Raw genomic sequence first — 19,388 nt, 5'->3', positions numbered from 1 at the left:
GCATATGAGTACATAGGTCCACTTAAAGTATTTCTCTTTCCATGCTCTGTTTTTCATTGCTAGATAATAACGAAAACAGCAGGTCACATGTGAGAATAAGATAAGATATAACTTTATTAAACCAAAGGGAAATTGCTGTGCTGTAGTTGCAATACCGAGGAGTGCATATGCAATGCATGCAATATACAAGGACGAACATTGCAACGTAAAAAGCATTGTATCGCAAATATAGAATACAATAAAAAGCGATTATAAACCTGCATATACACTAATAACAGTGAGGTGCAAAAATAAGACTAGGAGTCATAATACAGCAGCCTAATATGTGGTTCCAAGTTACCCAATATTCATGTGAGGGATTTAAAAGTGGACAAACAAATTAAAAATCTGGTGAAGCATCACTGCAGCTTGTATCATACTGTACACAGAGCTGGGAGGCCGTGCCCGCATGTCTGAGGATGGGAGCTGTTGTTATCAGGACACCGCGGCAGGCCGTCTCCCGGCAGAGCAGTCTGGTGAGGAGTCGCGTTGTTTTTCGGGGCCTATACTTCCGTCATTTTATTTCTCTCTGGATGAACACAGTGGATGTTTTTGCATGTGTTACTGTGTTGGTGGAGGTCACAGTTTTACCACTCGGAATCCATCTGGATGCGTAAATCTGTGGAGGAGCTGTTAAAGTTGTTTTACTCCGCAGCGTGCCGCCTGGATCAGACCTCGCCTTCTTGCTGCTGCTGTTGAACATATTTATCACAATCTAATCACTGCATTGTTTTTGCGGGATTGCACCGCAGCTACACGCACTATGTGGCGAAGTGAATGGCGTGCTGGTGGTAGCTGTTAGACGTTTATCGGCTTTTTTGGTTTTAAACACCGTGCCTTGGCGGAAAGGAGAGGATTTCGTTTTATTTAAGGTAGCATGACAGGATCCAGAGCCATCGAGCTAGCTGGCTAACGCTAGCACAACGGTTGGCTAGCTTCATGTTTGCAATGAATGGACTGTCGCTTTAATGTTTTGTTGACTTGAGCTACGAGCAAAATATAAAGCTTAATTGCACAATTTACAGTAGCCATTACATTGGTATTCGGTGGTATTACATACAGTTAGCTAGCAAGCTAACTGCACATATGGGCTGTGACAAAACATTGCTAACAGCGAGAAGCTAACTTGCTAACCATTAGCCGTAACGTAGACACTATTATTAGACAGCACATGAAGCCATGCAAATACACTGTGGGTGCTCTAAACACATGTAAAAAATATTATTTCTTAATTGTGTAACAGTTTATACGCAGCTGTGAGTTATATATGTGATTATAATGTTTAAGTTACTACAAAAAGTTGAGGCGCAGCAGCCAAAATGCACTTTGTCCTATGTGCTTACCATGTTATTTCACTTATTACATTTAGGAAAGGTTTAGTTGACACAATCTAGCTTATTCTGCCCCCTCTTCAGTAAATATATTCTACAATATAAATGCTTGTCCTTTTATTATAGATGTGAGCTGATTTGGACTTGACCAGACTCCCAGATGTTTGAAAATGTGTTCCCATCTGTCCAGGTCAACTGAGGATGAATGAGCAGGAGAGTGGGGTGGTATCCTTTGATGAATATGTGCGGCAAAAGGCCCGCACTGTGCCTCAGCACAGGATGAAGGAGTTCCTGGAGTCTCTCGCCAAGGGCCCAGAGGTGCTGCAGGAGTTCAGCCAGCAGGGAGGGGCAGCAGCCACCACCACAGCCATGGTGTACCAGCAGCAGGGCGCCAACTATGTGTATGCAGACAACACAGAGGTGGCTGGCTCTCTCCTGGAGCTGGCCTGTCCGGTGAGACCAGATCCCTTTTTTTTTTTTTTTTTACGGATGTTGAATGATATTGTTGATATTCTTCACTGTGGAGCAATCTGCTGCAATTCCTTTATGTATATGTTTTTTTGTCAGGTGCAGGTGACCTCAGCGGAGATCTCCCCTCATCTACATCAAGAGTCTGAACAGCAGCTTCAGGTGCAGGTTAGTTAATACGCCAATGTCAGTTTCTCCTTGTATGACATACTGTGTTTAAATTGCACAAGACAGATGGGGCCTGCAGGGCTCAGAGACAATGTCATTACTGAGTGCCAAGAGGACAACAGTTAGTAAGTTAGTTAGTTATTATTTCCGTGTCATGCCATTTTTGGCCCATCCCACATGGTATTACAAGACACCATTACAATACAAAAAATGTGTCATCATATCAGCTAAAAGAGAAGGTAGGTACACAAAATAAATTAGTCTACAGTTTAAGAGTGAAGTGTTTGAGTATTTAAAAAAAAATAGATTCATTGTAGTTGAAGTGAAGTAGGTTTGTTCTCTCAGTTCTGATGCTTTCATCCACTTACTGTTCATTAAAGGAGGTGAGGACGGATTAACGATTCCAGTTCAAAACTAAAATGTCAGATTCTGCTCATCAATTTTTCATTTCTCCTTTTGAGAGTGGCTGCCTTTCTACTGGTGGTGTGTTCTCCATTTTCTACATTTTTCTACAGTTGTAACACTAAATTTGTACTCCAGTCATTATGCATTCTTTCTTAAATGTGAAGTGCCCCACAAATCCATTCAGTAACACATAACTTTATTCTTTATTAATGGTTTTTGGTGGCTGTTAGCCTCCACTGCTCCACACAGGAGGTATGACTGTGGCTACGCGTTAGATCTTGATCAAGTTTTCACTGTCTCTCAACTGCAGCACTTGTGCCTGTCACCGTGTGTTACATTTATAAATATGACGTAAAGGGACAGTTCAGCTGAGGAGGATGCCATTAATGTTTACAAATCACTGTCACAAACATGAGCCTCTTGTCCATGAGCAGATGCATGCTTCCCTCTGTGCAGTGATACAGTTGGCAGGTGTAGTTCAGTAGTAAGAACATAGTTCCTACATGAAACTGCTCTAAACAAGGTCTGTGGATTATCTGGTTTATTTTATATCTCTTTTTGTGGTTAAAATTCACTGATTCCCTGTGACATGTAGACTGTTATGACCTGCGCAGTATTAATAGTTTTTGTTTAAGTGCAGCTTCACTTTTTTAATTTAGAAATTCCATAGTTAATTTGGAGATAAACTCACTTTATCATCTTTATTCAGCGTTAGTACTTAACTTACTTGGAGAGTAAGTTAAGTCATTTCTTGATACAACTGCTGACAGGCCTCTCTCTCTGTGCCAGGTGCAGATTCAGGAACAACAGGGCCAAACAGTTGGCCAGGTTCTTCAGGTGGCCTCTGCCTCTCAGCAGGACCTGCAGGGAATCTCAACAGCCCATCTGGTCCAGCAGGGAGAGCTCACAGAGGAGCAGCAGCAGCAGGTACAGGATTTATTTAAACAGTCACTCATATCAAGTGCATCCTTATGGTGCTGGTTTGTGACTATGTCAGCTATGTTCTGCAGATTCAGGCGCAGCTGGTTGCAGCTGTAGCTGGAGGACAACAAATCCAGTTGTCGAGTGGACAACAAATCCAGTTTCAAGGAACACAACATATTCAGTTGCCAGGCGGCCAGCAAATTCAACTTCAGGCTGGACAACAGATTCAGCTACAGGGTGGTCAGCAAATTCAGCTACAAGAGGGCCAACAAATCCAGCTGCAAGGTGGACAACAAATCCAGCTGCAAGGTGGACAACAAATCCAGCTGCAAGGTGGACAACAAATCCAGCTGCAAGGTGGACAACAAATTCAGCTACCAAGTGGCCAACAGATCCAGATTCAGACCATCGAGGCCATGTCTCCTTCGCAGCAACAGGACTCTCCCAGGGAGGCAGAGAGGAGGTCTGCCCCTCTCTCAACTGTTCTCCAACCTGCCAAGAAGCGCAAGGTGGATGTCCCTCTATCTGTGTCCTATACTGTGCCACAGGGCCAGCAGGTGGCCACGGTGCTAGCCATCCCTCAAGGGCAGCAGCAAAGCTACGTGTCTCTACGGCCAGATCTGCTCACTGTCGACAGCGCTCAGCTGTACAGCACTACAGGAACAATCACAGGTCCCACAGGTGAGACGTGGACGATCCCTGTATACTCCACTCCACAGCAGCAGGGGGTCACTCACATTGCCATACCACAGGACACATACAGCACAGTGCAAGTTACCACCACCAACGGAAAGGACAAAATGTCCCCCAGTTCCACATCAAGGTCTGCAGATGTGCAGCCGGCCTCCGCTGGGACACAGGAAGAAATCGTACAGACCCTGCAGTTCATGAACGGAAACATTCACATCCCTGTGGCAGTGCAGACTGTCGGAGGGACTTACAACACTACACAGTCTGTACACATATGGGACCCAAATCAACAGCAGAGCCAAGGAGAAGAGGGACAAGAGCAGCAGCTCCATCTGCAGGTTTGAACAGTGTTTTTAACTGAATTTATCTTTGAGCTCAGTGAGTGAAATGGATAAACATCCTTAAAATGTTCTAAAACTGTGATGAGAATTAAAGACATAGCAGACATATATCGTGATAGTCAGGTAGCACTAAAAACTATACATTAAATCTACAGATTCAAAGCTGCTGATAGTGTTTAAAACCTTGCAATTACTTCTTGCTGTTTTTGAACTATCCCTATTAAAATCCCCCGGTTTATGTTTGCAAGCTCACATGTGATTTTTACACTGGTCTGTTTTTACTGAATGTGATCACAAAGATGTTTTATCTTTGCTGCTCTCTTTCTCAAAAAGCATTAACTGTGACGTTTTTGTTTCTGTCTCGTGCAGGGTCACATAGAGACGGATGCTCATGCTGAACCACCCACAGAGATTATGGTTCCTGTCTCCTTAAAGCCAGAGGAAGGCCTGGAGGTCTGGCGCCTTTGGGTGACGAGAAAAAACGCAGAGCTAAATAAGCAGGAAAAGACAAAGCTCGCACCAATAGGACGTAAGTCAAACAATCTTTATTTGAACACATACATATTTATAAAATACTGTTATCTGTCATTAAGTATACCTACTATTATCACTGGAAGCACAAAGTTTAAGTTTTGTTCTGATTCTGGATGCATTCGTTGTTCATATTGTGTTTCTTAATAACTTTTATTCAGCTTGAAAATGAAAATTAAACGGATTCCTGTGGAATTTTTGTTAATCTGAATATAAGGTCTTAATTTATATTTAAATGTCTTAATAGTGTTAGAAATAATGACACACGGGAAGTAGCATTTTTTGCCCTTGACTTTGCATTCTAAAATCTTCAAATAATTGGGAACTTAAAGTTTATTGAATGAAAATCGCAGTAATGACACTAGAAAGTAATGTTTTATGTCACAATAAATATTTGGGCAAAATTCTCCTGAACCCTTAGTAACTGAGGTCGGTTCATGTGTCTTTTCTTCATTATTATTATTATTTTTTTTAAAAATTTGACTTGATTATAATTCCTTGTGGCATTAAAAAGTCTTAAATTCTACTTACATTAAGTTGTAGGAACCCCAAATAAGCTTTTAAACCTTATAGCACTAATAAAAGCTTTGCCTCTGCTCATGTCTTTGTGGCTGTGTTTAGGTCGTCAGCCGCTGCGTTTTCAAGAAGACTTGGTGTCCAGCGCCGTGGCTGAGTTAAACTTGGGTCTTTCCCTGATGACGCAGGAGGCACGAGGATCAGGCGAAGAGCAATTCACAGCCGATGTTCTGTATTATGTTTTCTTGTGCATACAAAAGGTTAGTTTCCCGCATGATCTAACGGTGTATCGTGCCAAACGGCTGTCTACGTAGAGTTTTAACCTGCATCTTTTTTCTTTAGTATCTTGCTGAAAATGGACGTGTGGACGATATCTTCTCTGATCCGTATTACACACGTTTTTGTGGGTGTCTACACAAAATCCTTGATGGCTGGAAACCTAGTGTCCATCCTTTAGGTGAGAGAGAATCAACATTTATGTTCATACTTTATTGTTTTGTAGAGATTTACTGATTGTTTGTTTTTCTATTAGGTTATGTCATTCCAAGTCACGTGACAGAGGAGATGCTGTGGGAGTGTAAACAGCTCGGTGCACACTCGCCAGCCACATTGCTGACAACTCTAATGTATTTCAACACCAAGTGAGTAACTGCATCTCTGCACTGAATGACCCCACTCTGTTGTCTTTAACCCACTTGTGCCTAAAGACTACATTACATTTCACACTACACTACATTTCATGCCATGACATTTGTTCTGAATGGTCTAAAGTCTTGAAATCTCGTCTAAAAATTTTAGATCACATGTAAAATCACTTTAAACAGTAGTTAGGGTTTTCAAAAATGAGGAAAAACGCTAACATTGTGTTTATTAAATGTCTTCCATGTGATTTTATTTTATACTTCATGTGTGCATAACACTGATATTCAAGTTGTTATGAGTTCATAAATACCAAATACTTCATTGTGCTTATTGTAGTTTTTGATATACAGCTATTTTCAGTATCCCGCTATATATTCCGTCTTTTTGTGCACATCGGACTGTTTTTTTCTATGTGCAAAGGGACGAAATAAGGTGTAAGAAAAACTCACGTTTCAGCCAAGTGGTTTCAGACTTGTGGTCAAATTCAAAATTTCACTTGCTGACACAAACACAGACATGCACTTCAGATGTATTGGGTGTGTAAAAAAATATATCTTTGTCACAGGCATTTCCACCTGACGACACCTGAACAGCACATGAAAGTAGCTTTCTCAAAAGTCCTAAGACACACGAGGAAGAACCCCGCGAACACCAAGGACAAAGCAACCAGTATCCGCCTTCTCAAAGGACAAGGTCCCCACAGCGCTGCACAGAAAGGTTCTCATTACAGTAAGCCTCATGGTGAGGTTCTGCTATGAGTCAAAGCGTTTGACAGCAGAAGTTACTTACCTGTTTTTGTGTGACGTCTGTTTCAGGATGTGATGACATGTATGAAGAGCAGATCGAGGATCCTGAGAATCCTCTTCGCTGCCCCATTAAACTTTACGACTTTTATCTCTTCAAATGGTGAGTGACACTCACTCACATAAATAATGTGTAACTGGATCATCATTTTTCAAACTGGTCCAGTATGGAGCGTATCCACTGCAGCCTCAGCAGCAAAACAGGCTGCAATGAAATCCCTACGGGCAAGTGTGCTCCATCAATGCACGTCCCCTAAAAGTGCTTGTTTTTGCCACTGACAGGCTCGTATTGTTATTAAACATGTCAGACACTGTTACAGGAAAAAATGTTAAGTTTTTACCTACCTTTCGTTGCTGTTTGTTTTTGTCTCTAAATCTCACCCAAGGAGAAGACTCGTTCTGAAATCCTTTAAGAAGTGACTTGTTTTAGGAAAAACAACGATGTAAACTTTAGTGACAGTTGGAGAGAGAAGTGATGGGAAGAGTTTGTTGTGTTTAAGAACAGGAAGTGTAGCTCTGTGTTATCTAAGAGTTTCAATGTCATGGGGGAATATTTAGCTGATTTGACAATCTATAAAAGTCCACAAGATTTAAGAATGAGAGTTCTCCTTCAGCAAGGCACACAATAACAAACATAACAGACCAGCAAAAGTTGCGGAAAAATGTTAAATTTCTTTGCAGGGTCTTTTCTGCAATGCTATCAGACACTTGTAACAATCTGAGCCTGTCAGTGGCAAAAACAAGCATAATGAGTAGATGTTAATTGATGGTGCAAAATTGCATTGCAAGGCAAATTTATTTATGTAGCATATGTCATACCCAACGGCAACCCACAGTGCCTTACAGCCAGGCACAAATCATGCCTCAAAGGTACATATAACTAATAATTTTTGTTCAGTTTTAACGATAAAGCCCAATATCACATCCCTCTGTCCGTGGACCCTCACAGCAGATCAGGAAAAACAGAAAAGAAAAGAAAATGGCAGAAACAGGGATCTCTCCTCAGTTGCTCTTCCTGAGGAGAGATCCCTGTTTCAGGACAGACGTGCAATTCATATCTTGTGTGCAGAACAAATCAACAAAATGAAATTACAGTGATCAAGATCACAAAATTGCAGCCTTTGTCCCCGCTGCACCTTCAGCAGTCTCACAGTAACGGATCTCCAAACTTGCCTCCAATAGTCACTTAGACACCAAAACATGGAAAATAGGGCTGATAAATAAAAAAAGTTTTCTTTCAACTGGATTTATACTTGAAAAAAACTTAACTCCCTTTCTCTTATCCAGTCCTCAAAGTGTCAAGGGACGTAACGATGTGTACTACATGACTCCAGAGCCGGTCGTCGCACCAAACAGCCCGATGTGGTACTCATCTCAGCCCCTCACGATTCAGCAGGTGGAGAGCATGCTGGCTCGTATCGTCGTGGTCCGAGAGATCCAGGAGATCATCAGCCATCATGAGGTAAACTGAGAGGGACTGACTGGACTGGTGGGAACTGGTTGTTGACTATGCAGTATCCATCCCGACTCTATAAACCTCAACGACATCATCTCAAATCCAGTCGAACAACCTCGGAAACAATCATCCATTCTCTCTGAGGAGCGCATCATGAAAAATTTTTCTTTTCCTGTTTTCAGCTGATGGGTTGGACTGTTCTTTCTCTCGTTTACCTTTAAAAGCCATCACCTCTGTAACCTTTAAACTGGCACGTACGGGAGATTTTCCTCTCACCTGCTGGACTGTGATCCACCTCCTGCCCTCTGAGCTCAGCAGAGGCGGCACACTTTCTTGTAAAAGTATCAATATGATATGAGGATATTTAACCCTTCACTACTTAACCTCACAGACCGTTTACCACATCTTCAGAGTCCCACTATGATACATCTTAACGGACGATTACAGGGACCACTGCTCACAACTTTTTGTATACCGACTGTGGATCACATATTGTTACGTTCAATGCTGATGAACTTGTGCCTGTTTTTCAAAAACGACGTCATAATTTATGCTTGTGGATTAATGGAGTGAGTTTGAACCTCAGATATTCACAAGGTCAAAGTGCTATATTATAGTCGTTCAGGAGATTGGAAACATTTTTCTCAGGTCAAAGCTAGACATTTGAACACCCATCGAGGATTTTTGCCAACGTATTCCTGTATGTATGTATGTATGTATAGTAGGTGATTAAACAGGACATGCAGATGGAAACATGTTTGTTTAGCTAACGCAGTATTAATCCTTGTATCAGAAGTCATGACGAGCAGTTCAAGAATGAAAAGTATTGAGTCATGATGTTGCCTGTGGAAATGCAACTCTGACATCTGAAATGAGGATTAGATGTTGGCCTTCTTCAAAATGGATCCATAGCCTAGCGGTGCCTCCCTTAAGATGACATGTACATTTGGATTATAACTACATTGACAAAAATAGTTGTGATAAAGTTCTGCTTCATTTGTTTATTACTAAAGATGAGTTGTACAGCACTGAACGGTCATTTTCTGTTTGATAATTTTACCAAACCTCTCAATAACCAAGCTGGATATAATTTTATTTCCCACTTAACTTGAACACATGATACCCCCCCCCCATGTTGCAGTCTGGGAAAAAAAGCAAAGAAGTGGTTATTTATCGTCCTTTTCATCAGGTGGAATTAAATTAAGTCGATGCAATGTTTGTGAAAAGTATTTCGGCAGGGGACAAGTCACGCTGATGTCGCCTCGCTTGGTATCTTGAAGCGTCAGCTGTCGAGCGTGCACGTGAAGAGGAAGATGCCGGATCTTGCTCTGTTCCAGTCCGAGCTTTCCCAGCACACGTTCTGGTAATTTCTGTGCACCAAAATGAATAAATGTGTGATTTACTATAGAAGATAAAGATACTCAGTGAAAGAAACAGAGCTCTTTCAAAATTGTTGGTCCTCCTGTCCTGTTTTCACATGTTTTATAATACACCCAAGTAGAGCCGCAACAATTAGTCAATCAGAAGAAAGTTAATCGGCAACTTTTTAAATAATTGATTAACAGTTTTTAAAGCAAAATGTTTAACATTTGCTTGTTCAAGCTTCGTACTTGGGAATTTGCTGGTTTTCTTTGTCAGTATGATAGCAACTGAAGAGTCTTTGGGTTTTGGACTGTTGAGTGGACAGAGGAAGCAATTTAAAGACGTCGCTTTGGGCTCTTGGAAATCGTGATGACCATTTTTCACTCTAGACTAAATTATTTTTTAATAACCTAAACGATTAATCATGAAAAAAAATATCAGATTAATCAAATGAAAACTATAATTAGTTCCAGCCCTTTACATCAGTCTGTTGTATATTTTAATTCTTTTCCATCATGCAATAGTAGTTTTTTTAAAAACTTACGAGGCAATAATTATGCAGGAATTGTTCAAGAAACTGCAGCAAACACCGAATATGCTTCAGTTTGTCCAACGCAAAGATCAAAATGCAGCTCTTGTTTAAGGGGCATTTGCTGCCGCTGGTGTTCTACTTGCATTTAACACTTTGTTCTCTTGTGGTAAATCGCAAACACATTTTACCTGGGGTGCCAGTTTGCTCCAGTTGGAATATTTGTGGTCACCAAGAATGGTGCACGTCAGAGCAAGAGCCATGTGAACCCTCATCTGGTGCTTCACTCCTGTGGACACAAGGAAGCAAACATGTAGAAAAACATGTCTAAAAAACAAATTTAACAGACTGAATTGGCAGTTATTTCCTGTGATTAAAAAAAAAGCACAAGTGTTCCTCTCACCAGTAAGAAGCTGGAGCTCCACGAGGCTGCAACCGCTGCTGCTGTCCAAGACTCGGTACTTAGTCACTGCAGTGTGGGCTTGCCGATTGGCACGGATTTTGGTCACACCGTCGCCTGCATCATTCATTCTGTAGAGAGGACTTAGAGCCATCTGAAATTAAAAAGAAACAAAATTGAATAGTACCACAAAACAACAGACTTGATTATTTGTACGAATGACCGGTATTCGCTTCCTTTTAAAAACAAATGTGATGTATTTGGTGATATACATTTTACAATAGGTCAATTCAATGTGACCAAAAGTATTTAACTTACTATGTAACATGAAACAGAAAAAAGAAAGCAGCTCTTTGCATTTGGGAAGCTAAATCTCTTAATTTTCTTTCAGCTGATTAACAGACTAACAAGCTTTCAGGGTTTCCACAGTCATGGAAAACCTGGAAAAAACATGAAACTTCACAATCACATTCTCTAGGCCTGGAAAAGTAATGGAGTAACCTACCACGCAATGTAACATAATGGCAAATTAATTTTTCTAATATGTGTCGACGTGTGCGTTCTGCTGCTTCCTTCATGTTTGCCAGCGAGCTGAGCTTATGTTTGAATACAGTTTGAGTCTGATGTATTAGAAAAACGCTTTTTATTATGGGTCCTTGAAAAGTCATTGAAAAGTTTTAAAATTTTGTCCATGAAAATGTGTGGGAACCCTGAATTATTACAGTATCAAAACCACATAAGAAGAGACACCTTGTAGTGTGGCCGAGTGCCTGGGACCTGTTTCTCTATGATGGGGATGTCAATCACTCCTTCAGATGGGACAGGTACACCGACTGTGACGACCCTGAGGAGGAACAGAGAGTGTGTGAACGACTGACAAACGAGTTCATTGTAGATCGTGGTTTGACAATACAGACGTACAATCTGTCGGTCCTTTTTGAACCTCTTTTCTTCTGTATCTCACCAGTATTTTCTCTGAACTTGGTTATTTCTTTGAAGGTTGAGTATGTGCTCCACTACGTCTTCGCTCCTGGCCAGCAGCAGAGCTCCTGTTGTTTCCTTCTCCATCCGCAGACAGGGCAGCAGCTGAGAGTCAGACTTCATCTTCATCCCATCCATCATTTTGGAGAGAACAGGAAGCACTGAGGAGATGGATGTGACCCCGGAGTCCTCTGAGAAAAATAATAACAAATGTCCATGATCACAAGTCCAGATACTCCCAACTTCAGCATGATTTGACGTCTCTTCTTTTGTTTTGTAATTGACTTTGTTTTATAACTTTTCATAAACAGAAATAATAACAGTACAACAAAAACAGGTGAAAGATAAAAAAGAGAAAGCATGACATTTGTAAAAATAAATAAAAACTGAAAATAAGCACAAAAAACATTTTAAAACAATAAACAAAATATAAAGGAATGACTTGAAAAAAGTGTGAATATACAAACAGGTGTACATATTTCCGTAACATGACTTCAAACATGCAAATATTATATTTTCGGAACATGTCCCCTATATTTTTTAATACACTTTAAACAATTTATCTCTCCTTTAAAAAAAAACTGGTTTTTAGGTCATTTTCTTATCATCTTTTTAAAGAAATCAGTAATTTTTTTCAGGTTTTGAGGTTTTAATGCACGCAAAAGGCGTCTGAACGCAGCACAAGAAAACGGATGACGGTCCAGGTTTTAAATGGTTAACTGTGTTAATTTTCTCTGTATTTACCTCGGACGGGAACGCCGTACGGTTTATTGATGACCACCACCTCTCTGTCCTGGTGCAGCACGCTCTTGTGCAGGTGTTTGGCCAGCACGTTGGGGTGAACGCGCTGCAGCTGCAGGCTGAACCGTTTCAGCTCCATCACCCTCCTCTGCTGCCCGGACAGCGGAGCCTCCTCCGCCGCAGGCTGCACCTTCTCCTGCTGCACCTTCCGCGCCAGGTCGATGGCCCTCAGCCGGGGTTTCTCACCGGTGTCGGAGCCCGGAGCCTGCTCAGCAGCAGCGGTGTATCTCCGGCTGAGGGACGGTGTCGCCTGCGGACACCGGCGGCGGTTTGTCCGCGGTCTAACCCGAGAGAGGACGATGTTCAGGCCGGAGCTCCAGTCACTACAGGCCAGTCTCCTTCCAAAGTTATTCATTGTGGCGTGTAACGTTAACCACACAGTTCACATTAGCTTCAAGATACAAACACAAACTCCAGAGGACACATGTTCACCGTTTCCGGCTTCCGACTTCCGGGGTGCGCCTTTCAGAATAAGTGCTTACAAACTTTTTTTTGGCACAAAAAAGTATGAAGTCCAATATTTACTAGCATATACTAATATTTTAATAGTTTTATTTTTATGTTTTTTGTTTTTGGGGAAGCTCACACATTTTCAGTCAAATAAGTGCCTTATTTGGAATGGTGTTGCTATTAAGGGCTGGATTCAATATTTTTTAAATAAAGTACCTGCTGTTTCGCTGCTCTAAAAATATGCATTAAAAATGTAGGACCAAATCATGGCAAAAAAATATTTTTACCTTAAAAAACAGTGCAACTATGCATGTGTTTTATTTATCAGTCTTTTTCTTTTTTGTTTATATTATTCTTTAATTTATTTCATGTCTTTTTTTTAACAACTTCATTCAAACATACAATATTAAAAATACGTCATGTATAAATCAAGCACACAAAAATACATGAGCTGATATCAGTTACAATGAGAGATAAATAACATTAAAAAAATCATAATATCAATACGTAAATAACTGGAATTCGTATAATACATAAAATAAGAATGGATACATAAAGACATAACAAACAAACAAAAAACGTTTTTGTTGTTTTTTTGTAAGAGCAAGAGAGTTCAGCACTGAGTTAAAATCCATTAAGAAAAGGTGGAAAGGTTGTGAACCTAAACATCTCTGGTTATTATTAAAAATTTTCCCTATTAAAATAAAGAAGTCAATACTATAGCTCAGAGACTTGTTATTCGTGTCATCATAGTAACAGATTATATCTTTAAGGCTAAAACAAAGAGTGACATTGAATGAAGAGGAGTTTCTGAAAACACGAGAACTTAAATCAAACCTAAAATGTATTGTTATTCTACACTGGAAAAAATACACATAGCAACCATTTCCTGTAGTAGTATGTCGTATTTCCTTTTCTGACAATAGGTATGCTTGTTTCTTTACCATCACCGCCCGGTTTATGGAATTTACTGAATGCAAAGGTGATTAGAGAGCACCGCCCAACTGGTAGACAATGAGGTACAAACCAAATGTATCGTTGTCGCTCCAGACTGCTCCATTGGCTACATGTTGGGAATATGACACACAACGTTTGGTTTTATTGTTGTTTTTCTGAAAATGTACGGTTTTATTTGGCGTCAAGTCTTTAAGGCGATATTGCTCATGCATTTCTTGACCAGAAGTGACTCAAAGGCTTCATTAAATCATCGCGAGAGGCTCACATCGTGGTTTTACTCCGTATATTTTGTATAAAAAGCTGCAGACATGAAGATCACAGACAGCGTGTTGCGAAGTTTCAGGGTTGCCAGAACATATCGAGAAAATTCACAGAAAGTCAACTGTGTGGACTTCAGCCCAAATGGTGAAAATGCGATATCAAGCAGCGACGACGACTGCATAGTGTTATATGACATCCGAGAGGGAAAGTAAGTGCCAATATTTTTATGTTAATAAACAGGAAATGGCAAAAATATATGAAAATAATGATCAATGTCCATATCTACATTTTTAAAATAAATAAATAAATATGCTTATATAATTGTCAGCATGTTCACTGCTAGGGAAATCAAAAGGGGCCCCACGATACGATATTATCAGGATACTTCAGTCGCGATACAATATTATTGCAATTTCAAATGATCTGTGATATGCAGAGTATGTTGAAAACATGTACTGCTATATATTGTGATCTATTACCTCTTTTCAACTGCTTATTATGTCCGCAAGGAAATATTTTAAAAATAAATCTGTTATCTCAAAGTTTTCAGTCATTTCATTCCACTTAATCCTTTTTATGGCAGCAAAATGTATCTGGTGAACTAAAAAAAGAATTATTTTATTATTCTACATGGCTATTAAAAGTTTCATCTTTATTTTCAATGTTAATCATTTATATATCAAATATATGTGTATACAGCACCTCTGTATTAATGCAATATTGCAGCATAAAATATCGCAATACCATGCTGTATCATTTTCGTCCCCAACTCCTATTAACTATGGTTTAAAAAATGATTAACAGATTCAAATATTATGTCATTTTTCAGACCCAAAAGGACCCTGTACAGTAAGAAGTATGGAGTAGACCTTATCCGCTACACACATGGAGACACACAGACAGTGGTCTACAGCTCCAACAAATTAGATGGTAATAACTCACTGACAGTCAGCTGTTGGCACAAAGCATCAAACAAACAATATAAGCTAAAAAAAAATAAAATAAAAGAAATATAAGAGATGCACTGATATGTTCTGGAAAAATTAAATTAAGTTTTTGTGTCTTGTAGATACCATCCGATACCTGTCACTCACTGACAACCAGTACATCAGGTATTTCCCAGGTCACACCGCAAGGTGAGTAAAAAGATAAAGATATGAGATGCTGTTTATGGATGTGAACAAAGAAGTGTCTTTCCACTCAAAGTAACAATGACTAGAAAGTATTCACATCAGGTGAAACAAGTAACTTCAAAGTGTATGCACAGTAGGGCTACAACTGACAATTATTGCTGAATAATCTATTAACTATTTTCTCGATCAAACAATTAGTTATTTGATTTATAAAATGTCAGAAAAAGGTGGAAAGATGTCCTTTTTCCCAAAGCCAAAAATAATGCCAAAAATGGCTTGTTTGGTCCATGAAGATTTTTTATAGTAGCTTATTGGAAAGGATAAAGGGGAGGACATTACTTTTTACTACACTTTTTTTATTTTACCTTCCCTAAAATGATGGATAGTTACTTAATGGTGAAGTGTTTCTCTTGTAACTTTTTTTTTTTTTTTTTTTTAAGAGTTATCGCTCTCTCCATGTCACCAGTGGATGATACCTTTATCTCAGGCTCGTTGGACAAAACGATCCGGATCTGGGATCTGCGTGCTCCACACTGTCAAGTGAGTAGTCAGGCTGGAAAATGACACTTCCTCTTCTCTCTGTAATCAGTTACTCAAGTGTATAATTACAGCTGCTGCTGCTGAAGCTTTAGATCAGGACTTACCCGATTATTGCTCATTAAGGGACTACACGTCAGTAGTTACTAAACTCCTTTTTAATAAGCATATGTCCTGTGACCACTGGGTGTCCTCAGACCTGCTTTATGAACCAGTGCTACAGTTTGACCTGCCGTCTCAGCTTCAACACAATGCTGTTATGCAATGATATTATTCTATAAACAAAGACTAAATGGAAGCAGAGACAGTGATATGAGCAATGTATGACAGAAACTGCAGTCAAAAAGCAGGAGTAGGCAGACTATGGAAAAGGCAAATAAATTTCATAAATTTGAAAGTTAACCCTTCTCCTGCAGATCCTCCCTCTCTGTCTTAAGCTCCTCTTACCAGATGGCTGCAGGTGTATGCACGTGCTTCATACAGTAACCAGGTGTTTCCTATACATTGATTTATTTGACCTTATTTCATTGTAGAGTGGCACACAGCACATTCACTCAGCTCCTCTTTGCACTGCGCTCTCTTAATAACAAAACACAAATGACCCAAATATTTAACAAGCTAGCCACACCATAGTCCCTTGCTCCCTGCTGCAGTGGACTTCTTCCTTGTTGTGGCTCAAATTCGGCCAGTTGGATGTCACTGAGGGCTGGTGGCCACAGTCACGCTGAGTCTAACTAGTTCATTGGGGTGTCAGAGGTGTCTGCATGTTGGGGTTTGAGCTGGCTGGATTCATGTTGCTCCAGCTGCGTACTGGGCTCTGTCTCCAGAGCTGCTGCCCAGGAGGCTCTAGCTAATGTTAGTTACATAAATGTGAACTTGAAGACACAGCCATGAGCTTTTGGCTGCAGTTAGCAGAAGGCTTAACTGTTAGCAACATCTTCTCTCTATCTCTGAACTGCTTTGGTGATATTGACACGGACTTCCATAGACTTTTGATGAGAGAACCAGGGCGAAGCTAACTTCCTGGTCAGCCTACAGAGAAACATCATCCCTGGGGGAGCTCTTTTGGAGCACCCTCTCCCCCTCTCCCTCTCTCTCTCTCTCTCTCTGAAATGACCTGTGATTGGCCAAAGTCTTCCATCACAGGTTAAATTTTCTAAAGCCTGAAAACAACCAAGAGAAGGTGCAGAAGTCTAGTTTTGTCTCAGACTACTTGAATTACAATATGTTCCAAGTTTATTACATTATTGGATATTTGCCCAATGAAGCCAAAAAAATTGCCTACCCCAGCTTTAACTGGCATGGTTGAATAATTGTGGTAACACTTTTGCAATATCTCTACTGAATAGCACACTGTTGTAACTTCTCTCTCTTTTATCTCTGTTTGTTGGTGTTTGCGTGTCAGGGTTTGACTAATCCACTGGGGAAACCTGTGTGTTCCTTTGACCCTGATGGGCTGATATTTGCCGCAGGAGTCGAATCACAGGCCATTAAACTGTACGACCTCCGTGCTTTTGACAAGGTAAAATGAAAATTGCTGTGTGATGGGATTTGACCCTCACACACATTCTTCAATGTTTTCTCTGCTGCATCATATTTATAATACATTTATTCTTTCTGCAAAAAGGGTCCCTTTGCCTCCTTTGAGACGAGGTTCAATCGCGCCTGTGACTGGACTGGACTCAAATTTAGTAACGATGGGAAACAGATTCTCATCTCCACCAACGTAGGGATGATTCGTGTCCTGAATGCATTCAATGGATCTGTGCTGCACACTTTCTCTGTAAGAGACAAACAGTATTTAAACCACATCTGTCCGTATATCAGTATGATTACTTGAAGTTGTTGCTATCTTTGCTTATTTGAAGGGCTACAACAACAGTAAAGGCATCTCCCTGGAGGCCTGCTTCACTCCTGACTCTCAGTTTGTCATGATTGGTAAGTCTGAACACGTCTGTTTTAGTATTGTCATCTCTTTCTCTAAGATCTTGGTTGTGTTAAAATGTGTGTTGTTGTGAAGGCTCAGAGGACGGGAGAGTCCATGTTTGGAGCACAGACAGTGGGATGAAGGTAGCTGTGCTGGACGGGAAACATCCAGGACCTATCAACACTCTGCAGTTTAACCCAAGATACATGACGTTTGCCAGTGCCTGCACTAACATGGTGAGAAAGTACCTTGGTTTTGTTTTAACATGTCAACACTGGGGGGGGCACAAATGAAACAGGAGGTTTTGGGGTTGTTTGCAAAGAAATTCTCAACATCAGACATTTCATTTTCTGCATTCTGGTGAATATTTATGCACAAATCTGTTCATTTTCTGCACCATTTTATGGTGTTAATATATCTTTTGTCTAAATGAAAGTCTTCTGATACTTTCACGTTTTTATTGTTAAGGTCAAATTGCATGTTTTTCATTTTCCTTTCTTTTTTTTTTAAAGATTATATTTTGGGCTTTTGCCATTATTAGATAGCACAGTTTATGTGTGAAAAGGGTAGAGAGAGGGGATGACATACAGCAAAGGGCTGAGCTCAGAATCAAGGCTGCGAGGACTCAGCCTCTGTACGTGGGGCGCCGGCTCCACCAACTGAGCTCCTTGGTGCCGCAGCCATCAAAATTTTTTCTCATCAATCGTCTTTTTTTGTCTAACCAACAGTCTAGTACTCAAAACACAGTTTACTACAATTTTAAGCCATAAAAGAAGCAAATCACCACATTTTAGAAGATTAAAAAGAAAACATTTGTTTATTTGTCCAAAAAATAACACAAATTATTATATGATAATCAAAATAGTTGCAAATTAGATTTCTGTTCCTGTTCTTAGTTTCTGTTGGACAAACTGCTATTAACAAAACGCTCACTCGCCTTTTCTTCTTTTGTCCTCCTAACAGACATTTTGGCTCCCGTGTATTGACGACACATAGAGGGACGTTGACAAAATGAGTCCTTGTTGCAAAACACGTCAAGATGTCAGACCATGTGTTAGACCGCCTTCATGGTCTGATAACAACCTCTTGGACTGATACTTTACTGGAGAAAAAAAAACATTTTGAAACTTTTTACCGGCAGTATTTATAAACTCTAAAAGTGTTGATGCTGCTACCTCTTTTTTTTACCCATTTTATTTACACTCGATCCGTATATCTTAATATTTCATGTGAAATTAAACTTTTTAAAGGTCCAGTGTTTAAGATTTAGTGTAATCTGTTAACAGAAATGGAATATAATATAGTAAGTATGTTTTCTCTATTGTATAATCACCTGAAAATGAAAGTCAGTTTGTTTTCATTACTTTAGAGTAAGGTGTTTATATCTACATAAGGAGTGGGTCCTCGTGAGTCCACAATGTAACACCGCCATATTTCTACTGTTGCCCAGAACGGACGCTTGGTACATGAGAGAAGTTTCAGCTTGTAGCAATCCACAGTCCTCACCATAGATGCCACTAAATCCTACACACTTTTCCTTTCATTATTAGTGTTTTTATTGTTTTAATATTTTATATTAAAGTGTTTTATATAAAAATAAGAGCTGCTGTTATTTCCTTTATTATCATCATTTTGTTTTATCCATCCAATAGACACACAAACATTATTTTAAAGTGAAACTGAAAGTTATGTAGTTTACTATCAAATAAGACAAGGAAAAGCAGCAAATACACACA

General features: G+C 39.9%; 3 protein-coding genes across 6 annotated transcripts; 2 read left to right on the top strand and 1 right to left on the bottom strand.

Annotated features, from left to right (window-relative positions):
- Window positions 1-363: 363 nt before the first annotated feature.
- Window positions 364-9,347, top strand: qrich1 (glutamine-rich 1). 4 transcript variants are annotated; one of them, XM_088088270.1, is made up of 12 exons: window positions 364-515; window positions 1,561-1,823; window positions 1,944-2,006; window positions 3,201-3,338; window positions 3,422-4,363; window positions 4,736-4,895; window positions 5,519-5,673; window positions 5,756-5,870; window positions 5,946-6,054; window positions 6,621-6,784; window positions 6,871-6,961; window positions 8,146-9,347. In XM_088088270.1, the coding sequence occupies exons 1-12, from the start codon at window positions 449-451 to the stop codon at window positions 8,327-8,329; spliced, it is 2,451 nt and encodes an 816-aa protein (XP_087944396.1). In that variant the 5' UTR covers window positions 364-448; the 3' UTR covers window positions 8,330-9,347. The 4 variants fall into 4 exon arrangements, with proteins under 4 accessions (XP_087944396.1, XP_042360892.2, XP_087944390.1 ...); XM_042504958.2 differs by having other exon boundaries at window positions 365-515; window positions 1,938-2,006; window positions 6,621-6,772; XM_088088264.1 differs by having other exon boundaries at window positions 365-515; window positions 1,938-2,006.
- rpusd4 (RNA pseudouridine synthase D4) lies at window positions 9,296-12,836 on the bottom strand. Its single transcript, XM_042504987.2, has 6 exons — window positions 12,331-12,836; window positions 11,570-11,777; window positions 11,356-11,449; window positions 10,609-10,759; window positions 10,397-10,494; window positions 9,296-9,684 (listed from the first exon to the last, which is right to left on the bottom strand). Exons 1-6 carry the CDS (start codon window positions 12,740-12,742, stop codon window positions 9,481-9,483), a joined length of 1,167 nt encoding a protein of 388 aa, XP_042360921.2. The 5' UTR covers window positions 12,743-12,836; the 3' UTR covers window positions 9,296-9,480.
- Window positions 12,837-13,869: 1,033 nt separating this feature from the next.
- LOC148190204 (WD repeat-containing protein 82-like) lies at window positions 13,870-19,252 on the top strand. The gene is made up of 9 exons (XM_088088249.1): window positions 13,870-14,263; window positions 14,885-14,985; window positions 15,125-15,191; window positions 15,629-15,728; window positions 17,131-17,247; window positions 17,353-17,508; window positions 17,594-17,663; window positions 17,746-17,888; window positions 18,616-19,252. Exons 1-9 carry the CDS (start codon window positions 14,103-14,105, stop codon window positions 18,646-18,648), a joined length of 948 nt encoding a protein of 315 aa, XP_087944375.1. The 5' UTR covers window positions 13,870-14,102; the 3' UTR covers window positions 18,649-19,252.
- The last annotated feature ends 136 nt before the right edge of the window (window positions 19,253-19,388 follow it).

Source organism: Plectropomus leopardus, chromosome 2, assembly GCF_026936395.1.
Source record: "Plectropomus leopardus strain MGB_pleo_1.0 chromosome 2, ASM2693639v1, whole genome shotgun sequence".
Lineage (NCBI taxonomy): Eukaryota > Metazoa > Chordata > Actinopteri > Perciformes > Serranidae > Plectropomus > Plectropomus leopardus.
This window is presented reverse-complemented; position numbering and strand designations above follow the sequence as displayed.

What these genes read in the sequence shown, in the direction of transcription:
- rpusd4 (XM_042504987.2), bottom strand. Translation starts at nt 12,742, where the DNA reads ATGAATAACTTTGGAAGGAGACTGGCCTGTAGTGACTGGAGCTCCGGC. An exon ending in GTACGGCGTTCCCGTCCGAG is followed by an intron (nt 11,778 to 12,330) that starts GTAAATACAGAG and finishes TATTTTTCTCAG; the next exon opens with AGGACTCCGGGGTCACATCC. An exon ending in GGAGCAAACTGGCACCCCAG is followed by an intron (nt 9,685 to 10,396) that starts GTAAAATGTGTT and finishes TTTGGTGCACAG; the next exon opens with AAATTACCAGAACGTGTGCT.
- qrich1 (XM_088088264.1), top strand. Translation starts at nt 449, where the DNA reads ATGTCTGAGGATGGGAGCTGTTGTTATCAGGACACCGCGGCAGGCCGT. An exon ending in AAAGCTCGCACCAATAGGAC is followed by an intron (nt 4,896 to 5,518) that starts GTAAGTCAAACA and finishes GGCTGTGTTTAG; the next exon opens with GTCGTCAGCCGCTGCGTTTT. An exon ending in CTAATGTATTTCAACACCAA is followed by an intron (nt 6,055 to 6,620) that starts GTGAGTAACTGC and finishes TCTTTGTCACAG; the next exon opens with GCATTTCCACCTGACGACAC.
- LOC148190204 (XM_088088249.1), top strand. Translation starts at nt 14,103, where the DNA reads ATGAAGATCACAGACAGCGTGTTGCGAAGTTTCAGGGTTGCCAGAACA. An exon ending in ACCTCCGTGCTTTTGACAAG is followed by an intron (nt 17,248 to 17,352) that starts GTAAAATGAAAA and finishes TTCTGCAAAAAG; the next exon opens with GGTCCCTTTGCCTCCTTTGA. An exon ending in CTGTGCTGCACACTTTCTCT is followed by an intron (nt 17,509 to 17,593) that starts GTAAGAGACAAA and finishes GCTTATTTGAAG; the next exon opens with GGCTACAACAACAGTAAAGG.